Source organism: Diadema antillarum, unplaced genomic scaffold (assembly GCF_040938485.1).
Source record: "Diadema antillarum isolate AM-2024a unplaced genomic scaffold, OU_Dant_1.0 seq00000460_RagTag, whole genome shotgun sequence".
Taxonomy (NCBI): domain Eukaryota; kingdom Metazoa; phylum Echinodermata; class Echinoidea; order Diadematoida; family Diadematidae; genus Diadema; species Diadema antillarum.
In genome coordinates this window covers 2,380,871-2,402,902 of record NW_027271431.1, presented here as the reverse complement: position 1 = coordinate 2,402,902, position 22,032 = coordinate 2,380,871, and the positions used below count along the sequence as shown (strand labels likewise).

The 22,032-nt window shown below is 38.4% G+C and overlaps 1 protein-coding gene across 1 annotated transcript in view; it reads left to right on the top strand.

Moving 5' to 3' along the window:
- The first annotated feature begins 355 nt into the window (after window positions 1-355).
- Window positions 356-22,032, top strand: part of LOC139733106 (protein furry homolog-like) — an 88,216-nt gene continuing 66,539 nt past the window's right edge. The window contains exons 1-3 of the mRNA XM_071643949.1: window positions 356-997; window positions 15,098-15,315; window positions 18,513-18,566. Of these exons, the coding sequence (XP_071500050.1) occupies window positions 967-997; window positions 15,098-15,315; window positions 18,513-18,566 (303 nt within the window). The 5' untranslated portion in view covers window positions 356-966. The remainder of the gene's footprint in view (window positions 998-15,097; window positions 15,316-18,512; window positions 18,567-22,032) is intronic.

Sequence of the window (22,032 nt, the reverse complement as noted above, 5' to 3'; positions counted from 1 at the left end):
TGATGTGATGATTCTGGTGAGGTCGTGCGCTACTCATATACCACAACTGTACGCACATTATTTGCATGCTGGTAATGCAGGTAACCAGTTGGGGTGCTTCCAGATCCAGACAGCTGCCATATGACTCGTTATTGAATAGTTCCCTTCCCCCTTTTTTTTGTACATCCTCTACCGAAGTTTGATGATAGAGATCTTTTATAGTGCATGTGCACTACTCATGCATTGTGTGAGTCACCTCATATGAGGATCTTGCCCTCTGCAGTGGGATAAGGTGAGTGGATTAATGCGAAATGACCTGCCCAGGCCAGAGTGGGGGTAAAGCATTGTCTGGAAATGTACCACAAAGCTGACAAAATACTTGCCGAATACTTGTTGTTTATATTATGATGCAGTGTGCATGGGAGCATATTGGTCCGATGTTAATGTCACAGACATCTGTTTCTCTTTGAATCTATTTCACAGATTGAACTCCTGATGACCTGGAGATGGCCTCATACTTTTTGTGATGTAATGTGAAGGGGGAGTGCATATTTTTTTCGCGACCGTACTGCAGGATGTGACAGCACACAGGCAGAGTGTGACATCACCAGACAATGAACGTTTCAGGGGGCCCCCCTCTGACACCCCCAAGAGTGGAGTGGGTCGCCTTCCTGGAATGGTCGGAGTCATGCTGGAGAGTGATGCATACAACCGCCATCCAAGAGGAGGGATGCGTGGGAAGGAATCATACCGTGTAAAACACAAATCCTGTCACTGGAGTCTACAGTGTGGACACCCTGTGATATCAGCTGACTCTTAGTGATTCTTGTAATATCGATTTATGCCCATCTGTACTGAAAATTTCCCTGGATTTGTGTGTTTAGCAATGTTAGTTCTACCAAAAACATTTTGATTTTCTGCTGCTCATCAAAGTGACACAGTGCAATTTTGGAAGTCATGGGAGTTTACTTCTAGCTGCTGAGAAAGATGTCTTCGAGAAGAAGTGAGGATTATTCAGGTGTGTACAACAATATCTATTAACTTTTTTCTGCCCTTATTGTTAGGGATGTGTGTGTACATGTGTACATTGTTTACACATGATCTCCATGCACGTCCATTTTATTTTTGGCCTCAATTATTGTCAGATTTGTTAACACATGTATGATTAAGCATCAACTCATTTATTAGCGATAATACTTCTTCTTTTTTTTTGGGGGGGGGGAGGGGGGTTGCAGTGTATTATATTTCAAAAGGGAGGAACAATGATAGTTGTAGTACAAAAGTTGTTGTACATTGTACAATGTATGGTGGTGTGTGCATACCGGTTGATACACCTAGATAATTTACATCAAGATTAAGTATAACATTTACATTTGTTGCAGTCTATATATAAACCATTTCTTGTTCTTTGCTTGTCAATTTCATCATTTTTCTTTCTGAAAAGAAATACTAGCTCATGTGGAGCAGTTGCATATTTCTGAACACCAATTGGCACACCACTCTATTAAACACATGCGATGAATGACAAATGTGATGAAACATTGTTCATCCATTGTACTGATTTTCTTTTTCATCTACAAATATTTTCAGAGATAAATTGAATGCCTTCATTTATTTTTCTCTCCACACATCACATTTTTGAATCAGCAATGAGCTCTCTATATAAGCAAAGGTAGTTTTGAATGCTGATGCCAGTCTGGAAAAACGGATTATGTATGCATGCATACTGTAATTTAATTAGGGCTGCAGTAGATCTCATTTGCATCATTTTGTGGGAATTTAAGTGTGTAGTCTGAGGTGTATCTGTTTAGCCTATCAAAAACAAGGCGACAGAGTAAATGCAAGCATACATGTACAGCGTGCTGTACATGTACGTGTACTGTGTTGCAGCTTGTCAACTGAGTAAAGATAATCTCCCTGTGTATGCACACAGTCATCCAGTAGATTAATAAACAAGAGCACAGGGATAACATGGACTGGGAGGATGACCTACACTGGAAATACAAACACTATCATCACTAGCATGACTCACTGGATGAAGGGTGCGTTGACATGACTGTACTGAGTGGAGTCAAACAGACAATGTCCTTAGTACATTTGTAGCGCAGTCTGTCTCCATACGTGCCAGAATACAGTCAATACACGTAATACATGCAATACAGTGTGTAATGTTATTAGCGGTTTATTTCAACAGAAAAAGGAAGAAGAAAACTTCACTGTATAAAAACTTATGAAAAAGTTCTAAGCAAAAGGCCCTTAAAGCAAAGACATGCATTTGAAGAAGGAGAGCAGTTTTTAGAACATGAGATCAACCTGGTTCAGTCTTTAAAAAAATGTTGGTCTCTACAATTTTTTGTACATGTGTTCGTTCACCCTATGGATCCTTCAGCATTGTCAGTGCTAATACAGGGCTCAACATTAGCAGCTTGGCCAGGTAACCCAAGGCCACTAAAAATTGATGTCTGGCCACCGAACATGCATTTAAAGGGCTATTTTTTTGTTGCCCGATCAGGCAGCTACGTTTGTACTGTTCAAAATGAATTTTACATTTCCTTTCATCCGGGCCACCAAAATTTAAAATTCAATGATGTTTCAATAGTGGCCCAAAGAGGCCACCCAAGAAAAAAAAAGTTACTGTAATACAGGATATTTTTGCGGCATGAAATTTTTGTGAATTGGAGCCAATGGCCTTTTTTGCAGCGTTACATTTTTGCGAGTTACAATGTACTTCTAACATTCAATGCATATAGTGTAGACAGGAACTTTGGCATGCATTTTAGTTTTGTGAATCTCGGCTCTCAGGAAATTCACAAAATTAAAATGCACGCGAACATTCCTTGTTTTACAGTAGTGTCGAGCCCTGGCTAATATATCATGTGCAGTATAATCTCTTGGATCTGGGTCAAAATAATGCACAATGAAATCTGCTCATGTACACTGTACCTGACCATGATCCCAGGCCAAGTTTGGCACAAGCAGGTACATCTGTACTACTGAAATGTATGCTGCGGAACATGTACCCTGAAATCTTTTTTTCTTTGTCTGGTTTTGCCCACATCCTTTACTTAGCTATACTGAAGATTATTGTAGGCATCACATCCTATAAAACTATTGCATGCCATTAGGTCAGGTGCATCAGTGCAGTAAAAAGCATGGTCTGAGTTTGAACAAAGCCAAATTATACAATGCACTAAGACAGCTTCATCCACTTTTCAGTTTGGATTTTAACTTCATGACATGACTACTGGCAACCCTTCCATCGCATATGGGCAATTCCGCGAAAAATGTTACCTTTCCTAAAAATCATAAATCTGCAATAATTTGAAAATATATATGAGCTACAGGGACAAATTTAGTGTCAAATGCTAGAATTTGTCTAGTTCTTTCATTTGAGTGGTATTTTGATACAATTAAAGTGTATTTATGAATTCTTTTCTTTAAAAAACCCATTTGGGGGCAAAATTTTTGATAATTTTTGTAAAAACACACAATCTTTGACTCTCATTATTCCATTTTCAGAAACACTTCAGCACTTGTTTCAAAGTACAATGTAGTTCATGGTTAAGAATGAACAAAAAAACACTAACATTAGTCTTGTCTGAGATATGGACTGAGTTAAAGTATGAATATTGGGACTTTAATAAGTGGACAAAGTTGCAATGTTCGCAACGCTAAAAATGTAATGTCCGTAACGCTATATTTGTGAACCTGTAGAATCAATGCTGAAAGTGTTGCACACCATTATCAATCTACAACTTAAACAGGACCAGAGCACTCATTTCAGAAGAAAATTCCTTTTACTTAATGCTCTGATTCATAAATTTCTCAACATATCCACATGGATGTAAATAATCGTGTCCAAAAAATGTAATGTCCGTAACAGCAAACGTTTTGTGTAATATCTACCAAATGATTTATAGCAACTGATCAAAATTCAGACTGTTGACATTTCAGGATGACTGGGTTAGAATAAACCATGAATGGATTAAGAATGATTAAATGCTGAGTTGTTGAAATAAGCCCACAAAGTCACCAAAAATTCTCTAAATATAATGTCCGTAACACTAGAATTGCCCATATAGTGTTTTAATAGTAGCTTTTTTAGATGCTGGCTCACAATTATAAAGGGTGGAGAGGGACTTTTTTGGGTGTGAACAAGAACAAATGATACAATTTACAGTACAACATGCTTGAAAGCGTAAATACACGTTCTAGTTTGGATTTTAACTGTGACATGACAACCCGCAACCGTTATAAAGCATTTTAATAGTGGCATTTTGAGATGTTGGCTCTGAACGGGTTAAGAGGGACTTGACATCATCATCATGTGATTTTCAGTTGACACAGTGCTGTCAATCACTACAACACTTGTCTCAGTCTTTAAATGTAGCAGTAGCTGTAGTATGACGACATCAAGGTACAGCTGTAGCATGTCTACATGTATACAATGTAGATGTATGACCCTGTACATGTAATGGGTACAACTGAAGGGGGGGGGGGGGGGGGGCTCAGAACATGAAAATTGGAGACTGCGAGCATGTACATTGTACATTATACTGTATTGTACATACACATGTAAAAGTTGATACAATGTTTTAAAACTATTCTTTTAATTTTTTTTTAAGTATAAACAAAGCAAAGTCACATATCTTTTGGAGTATTTCCTGTAAATCCATCTCACTGTTGTCCCATGGCTCAGACTGCACATAAAACACTAGCAGCTGGTTTCTCAAAACAGAGAAGGCAGCAAAATCAAAACCAATATCTCCATGTAGCTTTCTGCTTTGGTTTTGGTTGCCTTGGGAACTTCTAAACTGAAACGTGCCATGGGATTGGGAGAGAAGACTGGGGAGGAAAGAGAAGGAAGGGTGTTGTATGGCACATGTACAATGTATGTACGGGTTTGTGAGATGACTTTCTGACATTCAAACTGCTGTGTAACTCTCTCAATACATACACACATAGTACAATTGACTGGTCAAGAAGTGTTGTCTGAAAAATTTTGAAATTTCAAAATGTGATACCTGGTAACTTCCTTACTTTTTGCACTGTTCTGCAGGGACTTTTTTTTTTCTCTGTCTTACAAAATTGATACAATTTTGGAGTGAATTTCTTCTAGAAGAAGGAAAGAATAGCCATGGAAGGAAAGTACAGTGCTACAGCACAACTTGAACTTCCATAACATTGCTGAGAGTGTCAATGAGTGGACTACACCAGTCTATCTTTGAACTTTTGCAGGTACATGTGTACATTGTACACTCACAAAATTTGCTAGTTAGATCAGGAATACAGCTTCATATGTATGTGTACATGTACAGTGTAGTACCTTCTAAAGTTAAAGAACTATACAGTGTACTCATCATGAAAGATTCTGCTCTCATGTGCATGTACACTGTGTATTGTGACATCAGCTTTGCACACTGTACAGTATTTACCATAGTTTTCATGAGGATTTTATTTTCATGAATTTGACAAGTTGGGTGCTATTCACAAATACGGCATTGTATGTTGTACATCTACCTTTATGAACCTCCTGCTACCATTTTCAGTAATGAGATTATGAGAAAGTGATGAAGTAGCTTTTGCTGTATTAAAAATTCATATTCTTGGATGCTCATTACCGTATGCACTTCAGTCTTTAGTACAGTGTATGTAGTGAGCAGGCACTGTAGTACGTACCTGCTGCAGTTTACAGCTGTAGTTTGATTATGTTGGATTTTTAAATCTAACTGTCAATGACTCGAATGAGTTGATTTCATAGATGTATATAGATGTTACAAATTCATAATAGCTGTGTAATCAAAATAGTCATGTTCACAGACTTTACAGCATTTGAGACGTCACCCCTGTGATGGGTGTAGGCAGTGCTGTGGAGGGTCATTATACCACAGTACAATGTATACACCCACGGAGTTGTACTGGTTACATACACAAACTGTAGTAGCTCTATGGTTCTGCCTACTACAGTACAAACAATGTATTAAATGCTGCCTTTGGCCTGGGGTTGTGTGCAGCTGAGGTGCGATGGTGTGTACTCCAACCTCCGTCCGAAGGTGTTTACACCTTGCTTTATGCCCAGATCGCTACTGCAGGCATCTCCTACATCTGACCTTATCAATGTGTCCAGGGATGTCAAACTCAGCATTTGATAGGCATGAAGACATAAACATGAATTGTTGTACAAGTTTCTCTTCTACTATACTACATGTCAGTGCCATGCAGTGTATCAATTTCACACAGTAGAAGGTCATATTCAGATAGTGTAATTTGTACATGTAGGCTGTGAGACCAGATGTTTTGAAAAAGCCAAAAGGATTAGTTCATGAACCTGACAGCTCAATATTTCCCCATAGTTGGCCAAGCTGTGATCGGTTTGTTAATCTACTTCATAATACTCACTGTAGTGGTATTTTTCATGTTTGGAAAAAATAGATCTCTGACTTTCCGGTACTATTACTAATACTAATATTTTTACCTATCCAATGGTTTGAATCATGTTTTAGCTTGTAGCAATCACTTTGCAGTTTTCCTTTTAAATTTGTACAAACAAGCAAATACATACGAGGTTTTAGAAAAATGCAGTGCTAGCGTTATATCAGGGCTAGATGAAATCAGCATTTCTTTAGAATTTGAAAAAGAGGACAAAAACAACAAAACAAACAACAAGAAATCAGACGTAAAATAAAGTAAGTCATATTCCAACAAAGTAAAGAGCCTTCTTCCTCCTGGAATGCCACAAGAGACAAAGTCGGAAATGAAACTTGAGCTCTCCCTACTCCTATTTCTCATGTGTGCTCACTACTTGATTGAGTGATTGATGAGGAATGAGAAAAAGTAAGAGAGAGAGAGAGAGAAAAGAGCCCATAGTCCACTGCAAGAGGAGTGAATATCAAGTGTTACAACTTACAATATGTAAGTGTTTTTTTTTTCTTTTTGCAATCTGTGAGTACAGCAATCGTTTACTACATGTGTCTATGGCTGCGTTTATCTAACTTGAGAGAGAGAATCACGTTTCTAAACGCGTTTGGAAAGGTGTTTGCAAACGTGGTTTGAAACGCGACTCTCGGGGTGCCGCGTTTATCTGACCATCATACAATCGCGATTCAAGTGGTGTCACTGCGCAGCTGCTTTGCGCTGTTTGACCTGGGAAGTAATTTAGGTAAACTGCATACCACCAAACATGCCTCATCAGTCACACACAAATAATGGGCAGAGAACACAACCGGAAACAGCTGGGATTTGACCTTGAGATATAAACGCGTTTCAAAACGGCATTGCGTTTATCTACTCACAGAACGGCGATCGTGGTCTCAAACGTGATTCAAAACGCCCTTTGAAAGGCATTTCAAAACGGCGTTTCTAAACGCGTTTGAAAACGCGGTTGCATTTTATCTAACCCCTGAAAATGCCTCAAACGCGTTTAGGATCGTGATTCTGCCTCAGAATTTTTTTAGATAAACGCAGCCTATGTACTCTATACAAGGTTCATACAGGTCATGGAAAGCCTGGAAAGTCATGGAATTTGGCTTGATCTTTTTCCAGGCCTTGAAAGGCATGGAAAACTGATATTTTCATGAAAAGGTTATGGAAAGTCATGGAATTGCAAATAAAGTTTATCTGTTGTTTGTGTGAGATGTGTATAATCAATGCCCTTTGCTTCGCTTTGATTTGAGATTTTCAGTCTAACGTGCAAAAAAAAAAAAAAAGTATAATAGTCATGGAAAAGTCATGGAATTCTGGCTAGAAAGGTCATGGAAAATCATGGAATTTAATAAATGAAAAAGAGTATGAACCCTGTCTATAGCTTGTATGCATAGTGCAAAGCAGAACGACAGGTTGGCATTTGTGAAGTGGGGATTTGTGTTGATTTCTTACATGTAATTGCTATGTAAACATAGATGGTATGTGTGTATGGTAAGTCACCAATCTGCTCCATGATCTTTAAACTTGCAGCTGCAGGAAATGTAACCTTCATCATGTCATCGGTGGGAAGAAAGCGTGCAACACAAATTAAAACATCCCTTTACATGTGCAATTCAGCAAGTGAACAGTTAAAGGGAAATCTACTGAAAAATTGTGGTACATTGTACAAATGTACATGTGGATTGAGTGATTGCAGCAATATTACAGTAGGAGATTACATGTACATTCAGTGAAGTTTGAGGAAAATCGGACAATCATAATTCCAAAATTATGACTTTTTAAGGCTTTGGTGACTGCCATTGCTGGATGAGAAGACTACAACCGTTTTTGACATCACTGCTGTGCAATGTGATAACTATGAATGAGAATTGGGCATATTTTCATTTTTCTAGCATAATGGAAGAGCAGTTTGTAGTTTCAAAAAGCAGGGGGAATGATGTTACCCTAAAAACAGTGCTATCAGAAACAGGTCAAAGGAATGTGTCCTTTTCATGTAATACATACTGAGATTTTGTGGAATTTCTTTGATGTATGCCTTACAGTACTATATCGTTATTCTGCAGTGACATCACAAACTAAAGTCTTCTCATCCAGCGATGGTGGTGCCAAGACATACAAAATGTGTAACTTTTGAACGTACAGTATTGTCCAATTTTCTTCGAACCTCACTGATATGTTCAACTAGTAGGCCCTGCAATGTATTGCTGCATTCTCTCATTCCACATGCATATTTGGGTAAATTCCCCTTTAAAGGGAAGGTATACTATGTAGTTTTTGTTGTGACTTGGCTTCAGGTTTCTAACTCTTTTTGGTGAGATAATGGGATTTCTTATGAAATATGGAAGAGCATGTAATTACAGGAGGAATTCAATGTTTATTCAATAAAAATTGGTTTTTGAAATGGCTGAAATATATCCAAACCATAGGGACCCTAATAAAAGGTGGGACCCACCTTTTGTGAGGACCGTCTTGTTTTACTTTGTTTTTGGGTATCTCAGCCATTTCAAAACCAATTTTCATCGAATGAACTTTAAAGTCCTTGTAGAGCCATGGTATGCTCTGTATTATAACATTTTATAAGTGGTTTTTTCTTCTGATTGGTATACTCTCAAAAAGTTAAAAGCTCAATCCTCATCTCCACCAATACGATGTCATCCCTTTAAAGTGAAGGGGGAACAAGTGGATAGTCCAAGTGATTACAGTTAGAATACACCATAAGTAAAGCTTGGTCATTGCCAAGTAGTTAAGTGCAGTTACAGCATACTGCATCAGGCTCTGCGAATTACAATGTACAATATGTTTGTAGGTGTTGTTGTTTTATTGTGGCCACGGTGTTTTTGAGAAGCAGTGATGGTTGGGAGGGGGAAATCAGATGGACTGTTCGGCTTGGATCAGATGACTTGGGCAGGATGCACAGATGACAGAAGTCAAAATGGATTCTTCAGGATTCCTCATGCAAACAAATTATGTGGCTCAGATCCACTGCAGGAGAGATGAGAAGATAGCCCAGATATTTAGTGCTGTCCCCATACACCACAGAATACAGTACTTCACGGATCACAGTTGTATTACATTGCACACTATATTCATTCATCATCTGTACGTTTTCAACTACTTTAGGTATGTGTGCTCCAGTAATGTACATACTACATACATGAATGTTCATGTATGTGCAATGATACCTTTGTCGAAATCTGCCCGCATTTTTAGGAATGTACAATTACGTAATCTTGTCATGTGTAAAAGTTGTGTTTTACATTGTTTACAGTGCACAGTGTGTGAACGTACAAAAAATGAAAGGTAATGCCTTTCAGTGCTAAGTTCTTTCTTTTTGGAGGCAAAACTGTGTGCAAGGTGTACTACTTACAACTGTAAACATAAGCATCAGTTTGGCCATTATCTCTTCTCTGTAGGGCACCATCACAGTGAATCACCATCACCAGCAATACTTTTGCTCCATGATTATTGTATTGTGTAACTTCTACAAGAAATACAAATGGCTTGTATTAACTTTATTTTTAAGCAAAGAAGTTTATATTGTACTGCTGCTGTATGTAAAAACTATGACAGCAGAACTGATTGTTGTTGTTTTTTTTTTGCTATTGCAGAATCTTACATTCGTTTTCTCTGCTTTTTGCAGTGTCAGCTGAATATGTGAAGAAAGAACATTCTTGTTCCTTGTAGCCCCTCTTGTAATAGCATAATCTTGAAAAATGGAGGCTTGATGTGTAATACTGGAGGGTATACACTGTAGAGCAGAATTCAGCTTGAATCTGATTACCATAGCAGGCATGAATTATGATGTTTGCTCCGCCAGAGCCACACCGCACCTCGTTTTTTGCTCTGGGGCTAAAAGTTCGGAGGAGAGCACTTGGGCTTGCCATCATTATGCATGCTGACGGCATGTGTTCGTTGGCTCACCGGGGGTCGTCAGGAGTGGTATGGGGTGAGGGGAGGAGGGGAAATTGACTCTGCCTTGCACCCTCTACAAATGTTGCAGCTACGGCGCATATTTCTGCTGATTTATTCTATTGTGTGAGCTTCATTTTACAGTACTTTGTATGCACATTGTGGAAATCTGCAATGCATCAGCAAATTTGTGTTGTAATGTGACCATGCATATATTTGTTTGAAATTAAAAGGTAGGATGCAACAATTTCATTGTATTCTACAGATCTGAGAAACACAATGTACACTGTACAGACAGTTTTAATACCCGTCTGCAGGTGTACAGTAGCAATCATTATTGTACATATAGTACATGTTGTATGTACTGTACATTTACATCGTACTCAGCTCAGATATCAGAAAAATGAAATAATGAAAGAAAACATGCACAATCATGTGTTGATTGAAATATCACAGCTGTCATGATTAAAATTCTGGAGAGAAAAAAACAATTCAGTGTACTGTACTGCGGTGCTATGCTCTCTCTCCCTCTCTCTCCGCTCTCTCTCGCTCTCTCTCACTCTCTGGATATTGGATGCGAAACATGCAGGTGTATTGTCTGTAATATCTGTAGACAATATTACACTATAGGGGATAGGAATTGTAAATTACAGTCTGGCAGGCATTCAATACCTGGTAGTTCATAATGCCTTGACACTTTTGGATACTGTGTGTGTGTGTGTGAGAGAGAGAAGATGAGGATGTCATCATAGCGCATCACAGACCTATGCGTAGGAAAGAGGGGGAGAGGGGATTATAGACTTGCAACAGCTGTGGAATTATTTGGAATAAGTCTTTCATTGATGTAACCCAGTTATTTAATGAGAAGTGATTAATTAGGAGGTTGACTGACCTCAGAGAAAACCCATTGGACTCTCCTCAAAGGGGGTTTAATAACATGCAGAAAAATGCTTACAAATTTTTGACAATTAGCGAAGTGATAACGAGCATTTTGCATGAGGCTATCTCACAGTGCTGTAAAATCACTTGCCCGCTTGCCCGTACAGGGCAACTTGGATTCACAGTTGGTAGGCAGAATTAAAAGTGAACAATTTAACCTGCTCCTTGTATGAGGTCCTGGCTTAAATGTCTATTTTGAAAAGTATGAAATATACTGCATTTTAGGCCTATTACATGTTTGTATATGTACATGTACATTTTTTGTGTTTGTAAAACTTTGAACTGTATTTCATAAGCCAATCTATTTTCACGTACAAATATTTTCACAAATGAGGACGTTACAGACATTTTTGTGAAATGTTGTTTATGTGATTTGACACCGATGCTATCGTAATTGCACGAATGGCTGTCAGTTCGTGATATTTTTGCATGTTTGCACTACATTTGCAGCCCAACAGTGATTTGTGAAATGTGCAAAAATTAAACTCTCATGAAAAATAACAGCTTTTACACTAACCCATGTCCAGTTGTAGCTGGACATGGTATTACATACAGGTATTACATACATGTGCAGCGTGTGATGCAATCACTTTTGTGTTACCTGGTAACACTAGAGGTACTTGTATGTCTCCAGGTTGCTGTTAGAGATAAAGTGGGGTTAATAATCTTTTTAGTAAATTTGACATGCCCTGAGTGGTATGATAAATCTATGCTACAACTTTACATTTAAAAGATTTTATCTCAGAATTCAGTGAGTGAATTTCTTTAACTGGCTACCTCTACCATACAGCTGTATGATTTGTTGAAATGTCTCGCTGTAATTATCATTTAATGCTCTTTCTATGTAAATGAAATGCTCTTCATCTGCAAGGGATTTCTATGGGCAAGAGGTAAAGAATACACAAATGATCTTATCAAATGTTCCAAAATACTTTCAGAATCGTTGAGTTTCATTCCATTTTTGTTTTTCTCTCCATAAAAATCAGTGAGAGGGAAAGTTGGCCCCAGTGTCATTAAATTTGGTGAGTACTTTACTCAAGCACTATACAGTATTACTGCAGTGAGAACCACTGACATCACATAAACATGCTTGTTTACTCCAAGCAGTGCACAACATCCAGGATGTACTAATTTATGCATCAACCTGCACCATACACAATGTACATAATCTATGGTAAAGCCTAGCCTTCTGTCCAGTTGTTTGTGTCATATGTTCATTCGCTGGTGACGGTTGTTTAATCTGGGGAAGCATCGATAGTGTTCACATCACTCACCACTGTATCAGCGCACATGTAGAGCTGAGTTCATCATTAGTCTAATTAATTCACTGTGTACATGTAGGGAGGATCCCCCCCCCCCCCCCCAGGTACTGGGTGGCCATTCACCCTGCCGAAGCATTTAAAGGGAAACACTCCATTTCATGTTCAAGAGAACTTCAATGAACTCTCCTGTTGCTTTGTACATGAAACATTGCTTTTTCCTTTTTTTTTTCTTTTTGCTGATAGCTCAACAACCTCTTTTAAAAGTTATTATTGCTACATGTGTTTAAGCACAAATGCATTAGATATCATTATTTGAGATTCATTTCATGCACAAAATTTCTTCCTTTCATTTCTTCTTGTAATTTTTTAAAGATTAAGAATTAAAATGTTATATTTGTGTGCAAATAAAATGGAAGCATAAGAAATGAAGATATCTCATGTAATTTGCATACAGTACATGATTGTGACCAAGAATGTTAGTTTAAAATTCTAATTACATAAAACATTTATGTTGTGTGTGTTTAATGGAACTTTCACTCTTCTGTTTTGTGTTTGAAACTGCAAAGTTTAAGTCAACTTTAACATCAAGTAGAGTTTCTCGTTAAAATGTGCATTGAACACTCTAGTGGCAACTAAAATGGGTAACAGTGAGTGGAAATTACATGTGTACATATATGTATCATGACAAGCATATACTATGTATTTATAAATGAAATGGAATGTTGTTCTTTGTAATGTAAAATGAATCTTGCGTTTTTCGATAAATCTTTTGACAAAAAAAAAATCCAAGTCTGATGTGTAATATCAAAGAAGCAACAGAAACTGTGCCATTAGGCAATGTTATAAAATGGGCTTTAGAATCTCTGCAATCTGATTGGTCAATTGTCATGCATTGATTTTTACTGATCCACACTATGATCCACACTCGGTAAAATCTGAATGCATGGCTCAAGTCTTGTATTTTATATAGTGTAGTAGGTGTACTGGACGCATGATGGGGAAAATGGTTGGATTTCATGCATTTATGGGCCCATTTTATAACACAAATGATGCACAGGCCTATTTTGTGGATCAGTGAGAATTGGATGCTCTCGTTTAACTTTGGAACAGTCTAAAAGTAAACCCACTCCCTGCACTTGTGGGTTTAAACAGTTCCAAAGTTAAACTCACGCATCCAGTGATCCACTCTGTCCTATGCATCATTTGTATACTGCACACTGGCACTGGTCCGACAGTCTGGGACCAGTAAAAATCACTGTTGGACTAGTATTTGACAGACAGGTCGGACCAGGAGAAAAAAATGGGTTTGTGTGCAGCCCTGCATTTGGTTTTACATGTATAACAAAGCACATGCAGTGTGGTAGTTTCCCCTGTTATATTTCAGTGGACATTTGCTTCTCATAGGTAACATCTGAGAAGGAAAAAAAAGGGGGGGGGGGGGTGGAGGCCACCCTGAGTTTCTGTTGTATCCTAGTAATGATATATGTACCAGTAACGGCAATGTGATATACACATGTGGTTTAATGTCTATTTCACCATGTGTCACATTTAATGTACCGGTGCTGATGTATTGACTTTGCAATCAATTAAGACAGGTGTCGTTCTTTTTTTTTTTTTTTTTTTTTTTGGGGGGGGGGGGTGGCATGCCTCATCGTAGTGCTGCCAAAATCATCAAGTTTGTTTTAGATTGGTCGTTTGTCCATTTGTCTGTATAGTTTTATTATCATTGTTTCCTTTTCTATAGATAATTTGAGACAGACTAAGGGTATTGTATGGAAACTTTGTGAACAGATTTGTGTAGGGATATGAAAAGATAGCAAAGTTTGGGTCAAATGAGGTTAAAAGGCTATGGAATCATAGTCAGAAGCCAAAATCTTACTTCACATAAGGTATGTACCGGGTACTTCATAGAACAATTGATATTACTTCTGATGAATCGATGAGCTCTGGAAAAGGCAATGACAGTGTACTGTATAGTGTCCATATTTGGTATGATCTGGATGTACATTGTAGTCAGCACTCATGTACATGTAGGTCAAAGTCAAATTTTGTTGATTGCTGGTGTGATCTGAGAAATACAATATGTACTCGTATGTGAATCCCTTCAAATACAGCATAGACAGATCACAACTACAGCTGCTTGAATGGAATAAACTAGCATTTCAGTATTAGCACAGTTTGCTGAAATGCAGGGGCTGAGCCTTTCAGTTTATCCTATGGAATGGTGTGATGTCCCCAGGTCATCCAGAGTATCTGTTCAAGTTTCTGCTCTTCTAGCTCGCTCACCAAATCAATTACATAGCCTATAAATTTTTCCCCAAACCTACAAGTATCTCATCTCATGTACCATATCTCTTGTCTCATAACATATAGGGCCTAACTATAACTTATTAAAAGTTTTATCTTTTCTTTTTTTTTATATAAACAATAGCTTTTAAAAGAGTAAAGATTTGCTGAGTAAATGTTGGTTGCCATCCCAGTCGCAGTGTTTTCTTACAATATTTCATTTGTTCACACCACTGGAAATGAATGCTCTTTGGCAATGGCTCATTTTCGTCCTTACTATTTTATTGCTGTCCCTGAAGGCTCCACCTTGAGCCTTGCTACCAGCACTACCTCAGACACAGTCTCGTTGCCATGGATACGGAGGCCAACAGAGGAGGACAAGCAGGACTCGGCGTCCACCACCACCATCCCACTGGACACCAACGTGAAGCCTGGCCAGTATGTCCTCCAGAGTCTGTTTGCAGAGTTCACCATCCAGGCAGAGCGCAAGATAGAGCGCATCATGACAGAACCACTGGTAATAAGCCACTCTTCCTTTCCTTTACCCTTTTCAATATAGACCGGTTAACTAGTACAGTCGAGTTTTATTATGCATACCTTTTAAATGAAAGGTTGTTCCTGACAACCAAAGTCTGGCCTGACATAACAACAACTACAGCATTCAAAGTGCTTTCCATGATTTAAGCATTAACTAGATACATAATATATATGAGAGGATAGAAAAACTTGTTCCATTTCCTTAGAGGAAAAATATCCATAAACATCATGTCAACACAGATATAAAGCACATTTCGTAGAGCAACTTGCATGTAATTGAATATAGACAGAATACATAAATTACTTAGTAAGCAGTAGGGTATTGCTTATACCTCATACCAATAATGATCAAATAATGTTACTGGGATGATAGACGGAGTCTACATTCTATTCAGTTGCTAAATATTTCCAGAGCTCTTAGGTTAATACCAATATCAGCACTATAGACAAGATGAAGATACAGTTAAACTCGCATAAGTCGATCTTCTCGGGACTGAGCAAAACACATCGACTTAGGCGAGTTTCGACTTGTGCGTAAGTCGAAAAAAATCGACTTACAGTTACACCACGCATACACGTGTATAATGTACATGTATGTTGTCTACTTTGGAGCTGAGAGCTGGAGCGGTGTGCCCGATATTTGCCCTTCAGCAAGACGCTTTATCCACATTGAATATTACCATTATTCATTTCCAAAATTAAGAGCAAACATCTGACATTTGTTCTAGCATCTTATGGAGCCGACTGTTACCGCTATTCCTTTCCAAAACTGAAGGCAAACATCGGGCTTTTTTGTTGTTGTTATTGGCACAGCGTGCGTTTTTGGTGACCCCGGTCGCATATTAACCATTCGCGAAATCGTGATACGATTCGCGAAAAGACTTCGCTAAGTATATAAGGCATAGATCGCTACACTCGGCAGAGGCGATACGTCGTCCTTTCACCAGGTCTGGGTAACGGAAACCAAAATCTCGCGTGAGTTCTTGCGTTACTATCGCTAATGTCAACGAAACATCGTTAATTTGCGCTTGGGATCGTTACTCATCGTCACTACAAACGTTAATTTTCCCGATCGTTAGTTTGCGTTTATAACGATTCAGGTGAAACCGCTTGCGTAAATGAAACGTTAATGTTTTTAACGCAAAGTTTCTTTTGGTATATAGCAAAAACTGGCGTCTCATGATTTTGACAATGATTTATTGTCCCCGCCGAACGAGTTCGAGCAGGGGACTATGAAACGGGCTCCGTACGTGTGTGTGTCCGTGTGTCCGTCCGTCCGTCCGTCCGTGTGTCCGTGTGTGCGTCCGTGTGTGATCAAAATCTTCAATTTGCTACTTCTCTGTCATTTATGAGCCAATTTTGATTCTGTTTGCTTTATATGATAGCACTACATGGGAGCTTTGAAACTTGTACACAGAATTTCAGTCGTGACCTTTGACCTTGACCTTTGACCTATATTGTACATTTTGCTACAAAATGCTACTCCTTCGCCATTTCTAACCCGATTTCGATTCCGTTTGCTTTATGTGATGGCACTAGGTGAGGGCTTCAAAACTTCTACACAGAATTTTGACCTTTGACTTCTTTGACCTTTGACCTTGATTTTTGACCTGTATTGTACATTTTGCTACAAAATGCTACTCCTTCGCCATTTCTAACCCGATTTCGATTCCGTTTGCTTTATGTGATGGCACTAGGTGAGGGCTTCAAAACTTCTACACAGAATTTTGACCTTTGACCTTGTTTGACCTTTGACCTTGATTTTTTGACCTATATTGTACATTTTGCTACAAAATGCTACTCCTTCGCCATTTCTAACCCGATTTCGATTCCGTTTGCTTTATGTGATGGCACTAGGTGAGGGCTTCCACACTTGTACACAGAATTTTGACCTTTGACTTCTTTGACCTTTGACCTTGATTTTTGACCTATATTGTACATTGGCTACAAAATGCTACTCCTTCGCCATTTCTAACCCAATTTCGATTCCATTTGCTTTATGTGATGGCACTAGGTGAGGGCTTCAAAACTGCTACACAGAATGTTGACCTTTGACTTCTTTGACCTTTGACCTTGATCTTTTGACCTATATAGTACATTTTGATACTAAATACTACTTCCGGCGGGGACATATTTTACGCACCGCGTAATTTCTACTTTTCCTTGTTACACAATAAAATCTTATTCGACTTAGGCAAGGTGAATTCAATGGTTTTTCCATGAAAGTGTTCTTGGAATTTCATCGACTTAGGCGTGTATTCGACTTAAAAAAATTCGACTTGTGAGTGAATTAATACACGTAAGTCAATGGGGAAAAATCGGGACTTTTTAAAATCTTCGACTGGCGCGATTATTCGACATATGCGACGTCGACTTAGGCGAGTTTAACTGTAGCTAAAAAAACCCCCAAAAAACTGTTGACTATGAGTAACACATTGTCAACAGGCATATATACACAACATGTTCTAGTTCCTTGATCCATAATTGAAGGGAAAAAACAAACAAACTGGTATTACTGTGAATAAGTGGCACATTGAGCACGTGCTTTAAAGTTATTGCAAACACACACTGACATGCACATCTTTATGCTTCTGTGTTTCACTCACAGAGAGAAAAAATGAGATGCTGTGGATGTGTGATAAGTTAAGTGAATTAAAACAAGTATCTAATATGACCCAATTACTGGAATGTTGCCAGGTCATGAAATAGGAGATTCCATAAGTCCCTCAGAACAAAGTTGTCACGGTTGTGTGGCCATGATATCTGTGCATGATACTCCACTGTCTCCTAAGTGTGTCACCTCTACTTTTACTCATTCCTGAAAGACAAATTAACGGGATGGCTAGAGTAAATGGATACCATGGATCACATGAAGTTAATCCTCCAAGGTAGACAAACATATTTCCTGCGGGCTGATGCAAGTATTATTATGCCATGGTCATTTTGTCTACATTGATATAAAGAAATACATGGTGTATGACTATTCAAGAAATGTTAAGTCACAAAAGCTAGAAATCCATGTCAGATGATTTTATGACATTCAAACTTTCCTTTCTTCTTAATGCATGACTGATTTGGCTCAAACTTAGCTGATCCATTGCCTCAATTTTTATTCTGAAGGACTCTTGTCATTGATGGAAATATTCATCTGAATGTCTTGATGCTCCTTCTCCCTAGGAGAGCCCCCTGGCCAAATGCCTACAGCGAGGGGAGGACCAGCAGTTTGATCAGGTGAGACCAGTTTCCATGGTTACGACCCTCTCCATCCTCTCTTCCCTATTCCCTGCATCATCCAGGTCTCTGCATTGATGAGACACCTCTGTCAAAAATATGTATGTATTCTTTTATATCACCCAACTAGAAAAGGGAGAGTGGTTTCTTGTTTAAGAATACTGTAAAACAAAAAATGTTTGTGGCAAGAAATTTTAGTGTAGTACTACTGGCATTCAATGCATATAGTGTAGCCAAGAGATTTCATGTTTATTTTAATTTTGCGAATCTTGGCTCTCATGAAATTCGTGAAATCACAGTGCATGCGAAAATCAATGGTTTTACAGTAGATTTGTTTCTTTAGGCAAGTATCTGTAGTATACTGTAGTACTCAGTGAAAACATGTTATTGACATTTATGACCCCCATGAAAGTCAAGAGGATATTGTCTCACTAAATTTTGATGCAGTCTTTTCTTTGTAATGAAGGCATTCTAAAGTTGTATGAATTCAGTTCTCAATTCCATGCCGTCCAATTCCGATTATGCACCATTAAAATCAAAATGAGGCATTGCTATGCATTCAAACTCTCACACTGCATGTATATCAGCTAACTTTTCAGATATAAATGCCTTTTCAGCACTGTAAATTTAGTCACTCTAGTGTATAAACCGCATGGCTTCTCCTGGTAAGAAGCTATTTAAAGACACAACAGACACACTTGTTGCCTGTCCTAAAGGTTGACTTGTGAAGGATAGCAGATGATCAGTGCTTTTCATTATCCACAGATTGTTTGAGGTCACATGAATGTCGTGTGCAGATTGGTACAGGGACACAGTGTAGGGCTTGCCATCTCGCTTATTCTTCAGTTTCCATGCCAGAAATCAGACATGGAAAAAAAAACCCTAAAATGTTATTTCATTGTTGTCAACCTGTTGAGATGTCTGTCATACAAATGTCTGCTACTTTCAAAACATGAAATTCAGAATTTGAATTAATTTATGTGAGCTGGCTACCATCTCTGGGAAAGCACAACTGTGTACTGAATCTGTAATAAAGATTCTGTGGCAGTTACAGTGTTAAATTTGATATTAGTTGTACATTTCGTCGGTTGAGAATGACAACGGCGTTAAGTTGCCACAAAACCCATAGTGTTCGAGACAACTTAAAGCCCTTCTCATTCTCAACAGACGATTTGTACTTACACAACCTAAATAGTCTGTACCGGTAAGGGGCCAACACTCACTCTAAAATCTGCAAGCAAGGTAAATGTGTCTTGGTGGAGTGTGCTATGAAACTCCATGGGACATTGTCACTTTACTTGAAAACAGCGATGTAAGGATGTTGGTGAATAAAAAAGGTCCTAGTCTAAAGTGAGCCCTGACCTGTCGCAGAAACAGCTGGTTAGCACGTCACACAAGCCTGTGCTGATCAGCGATTGCCCACCATTTGCTGTGGTGATGTCAGATCCTTAGCGCCAAGCAAAACATCCACCAGACAGTTCTGATGCATGTGACTGCTAGATGACAGACACAGAATGTAGCGTTTCATTCTTGAGTAATCTACAATGTGCAGGATACATCTTACAACATTCCACAGTGATTGTGTAAATGTCACTAATGATTGTTACAGAGCCTGAGTAATGTTTCCTATTCAAATTTCTGACAATTTGTGCACACACACACACTCACATTTAGGTACACACAAACAAACACACATAAATGCTGTGTACATAATTGTGCTTTTAGTGGCATTGCTTACAGTATATGTGTCCCTGTTCATAATCTGCTATTAAAGTGATATAGATCTGTGTCTTTAAGGGAAATCAACCCCTCACAGAGATTTATCAGAATTATAGCAAGAAATGAGCATGCGTGCAGTGAACATGTTCAGAGACATGCTTTCTGGAAAATTCCTTCAACAAGGGTAAAATCTGTCCAAATTTCTTCTGATTCTTATATTTTTGTCTATTATAAATTATATCAATGTTTCCATTTGAAAGTAAATGGAGATAAGGGATAGCAATCTATTTGATATGCAAAGGTTGAACATTTACCGTAAGTTACGATTATACTCAATGACATACTGTAGAATACTGCAAAACAAGATATTTTGGCGGCATGAAATTTTCGCAAATTGGAGCCGACGGCCTTTTTTGCAGCAAGAAATTTTCGCGAGTTGCCTCTAACATTCAATGCATATAGTGTAGACAAGAACTTTCATGTGCATTTTAATTTCACAAATCTGATGCACGTGAACATTCCTCGTTTTACAGTACACTGCAGGTTGAGAACTTTTGGATGCCAGAGTACAGTCTTACAGAAATGAATTGCTTTAGTCGTCCGCTACCTAAACCAAAGAGATTTTGTAAATAAAAGATAGATGATGATAGATCTGTATAAAAGATAATAGATAATTTTACAACAGGCTACCAATGTTCTATGCACACAGATGCTGAATATAGCAGTAAACATTCTATGTACAGACAATGGCTAATTTCTCCCTCCCCCCCCCCCAAAAAAAAGAAAAAGAAAAAAGAAAAAAGAAAAAAAGGTGTAAACCTTTCGCTGGCAGACAAACCTCTTAACAGATGGTCTTATCTATGAGGATTTTAATTTGGGCTGTGCCTATGTCAGCTGAGCACTTTAGTTCCTAATTTACGGCAGTCTGTTCCAGGCAACGGGATAATCTGTGCCCATGGCCTTATTAGAGCCCACAGTTGCCTGTTTTCCTTGTATTCAATCATTTACACTGTAGGAAGTTGGAAGGAATCCATGTGTTGTGTCTGCCGTTGACAACAACTGACGCATGTTTGCTGTCACAGCATTTCTTGAGAATCGGACAGATGTCTTGTTGAATGTGCATCTAAAAAGTGCAATGTATAGAGTCAGGACAACCGGTGCTAACAATTAACATGTATCTGAAGTACACATGTACCAGATACTTCAATTTCAAGTTGAAGCAGAAAAGTTCCTATCATCAAATAAATTTGGTTAAATTTGAATGATAGGTTTTGCTGTTTTGGCCTGCAAGAATTACAAAATGGCTGGCATACATCAGTCAACCTATCAATGAAAGAAAGCCTTTTAGTTTGCGATCCAACATTGTGATATGAAATGTATGTATGTTAGTTTATATTTAATGTCCAATTTGTTTAATGTCTGTTGAAGTGAAATGTAACGCTGTTTGTATTTTGTACTAAGAGTTCCAGGCAGCTCACTGAATATGAATGAAAGGTGATCAAAATATGCACACATATCTTTAGTTTGTACTCATATAGGCACACACAGATAAACTTACAACAGACACATGCACATTGAAAGTAACCCTCGAAAGGGGACATGATCATTGATCAGGTGACTGTCCATATCGTCGGATGCCCGTGCATTGGCCGCTAACGCAATACAATTTGTATTGCGTTAGCGGCCAATGCACGGGCACCCGACGATATAGTGATGTAGCCGAAACTCAGACCTCATGGGTTTATTT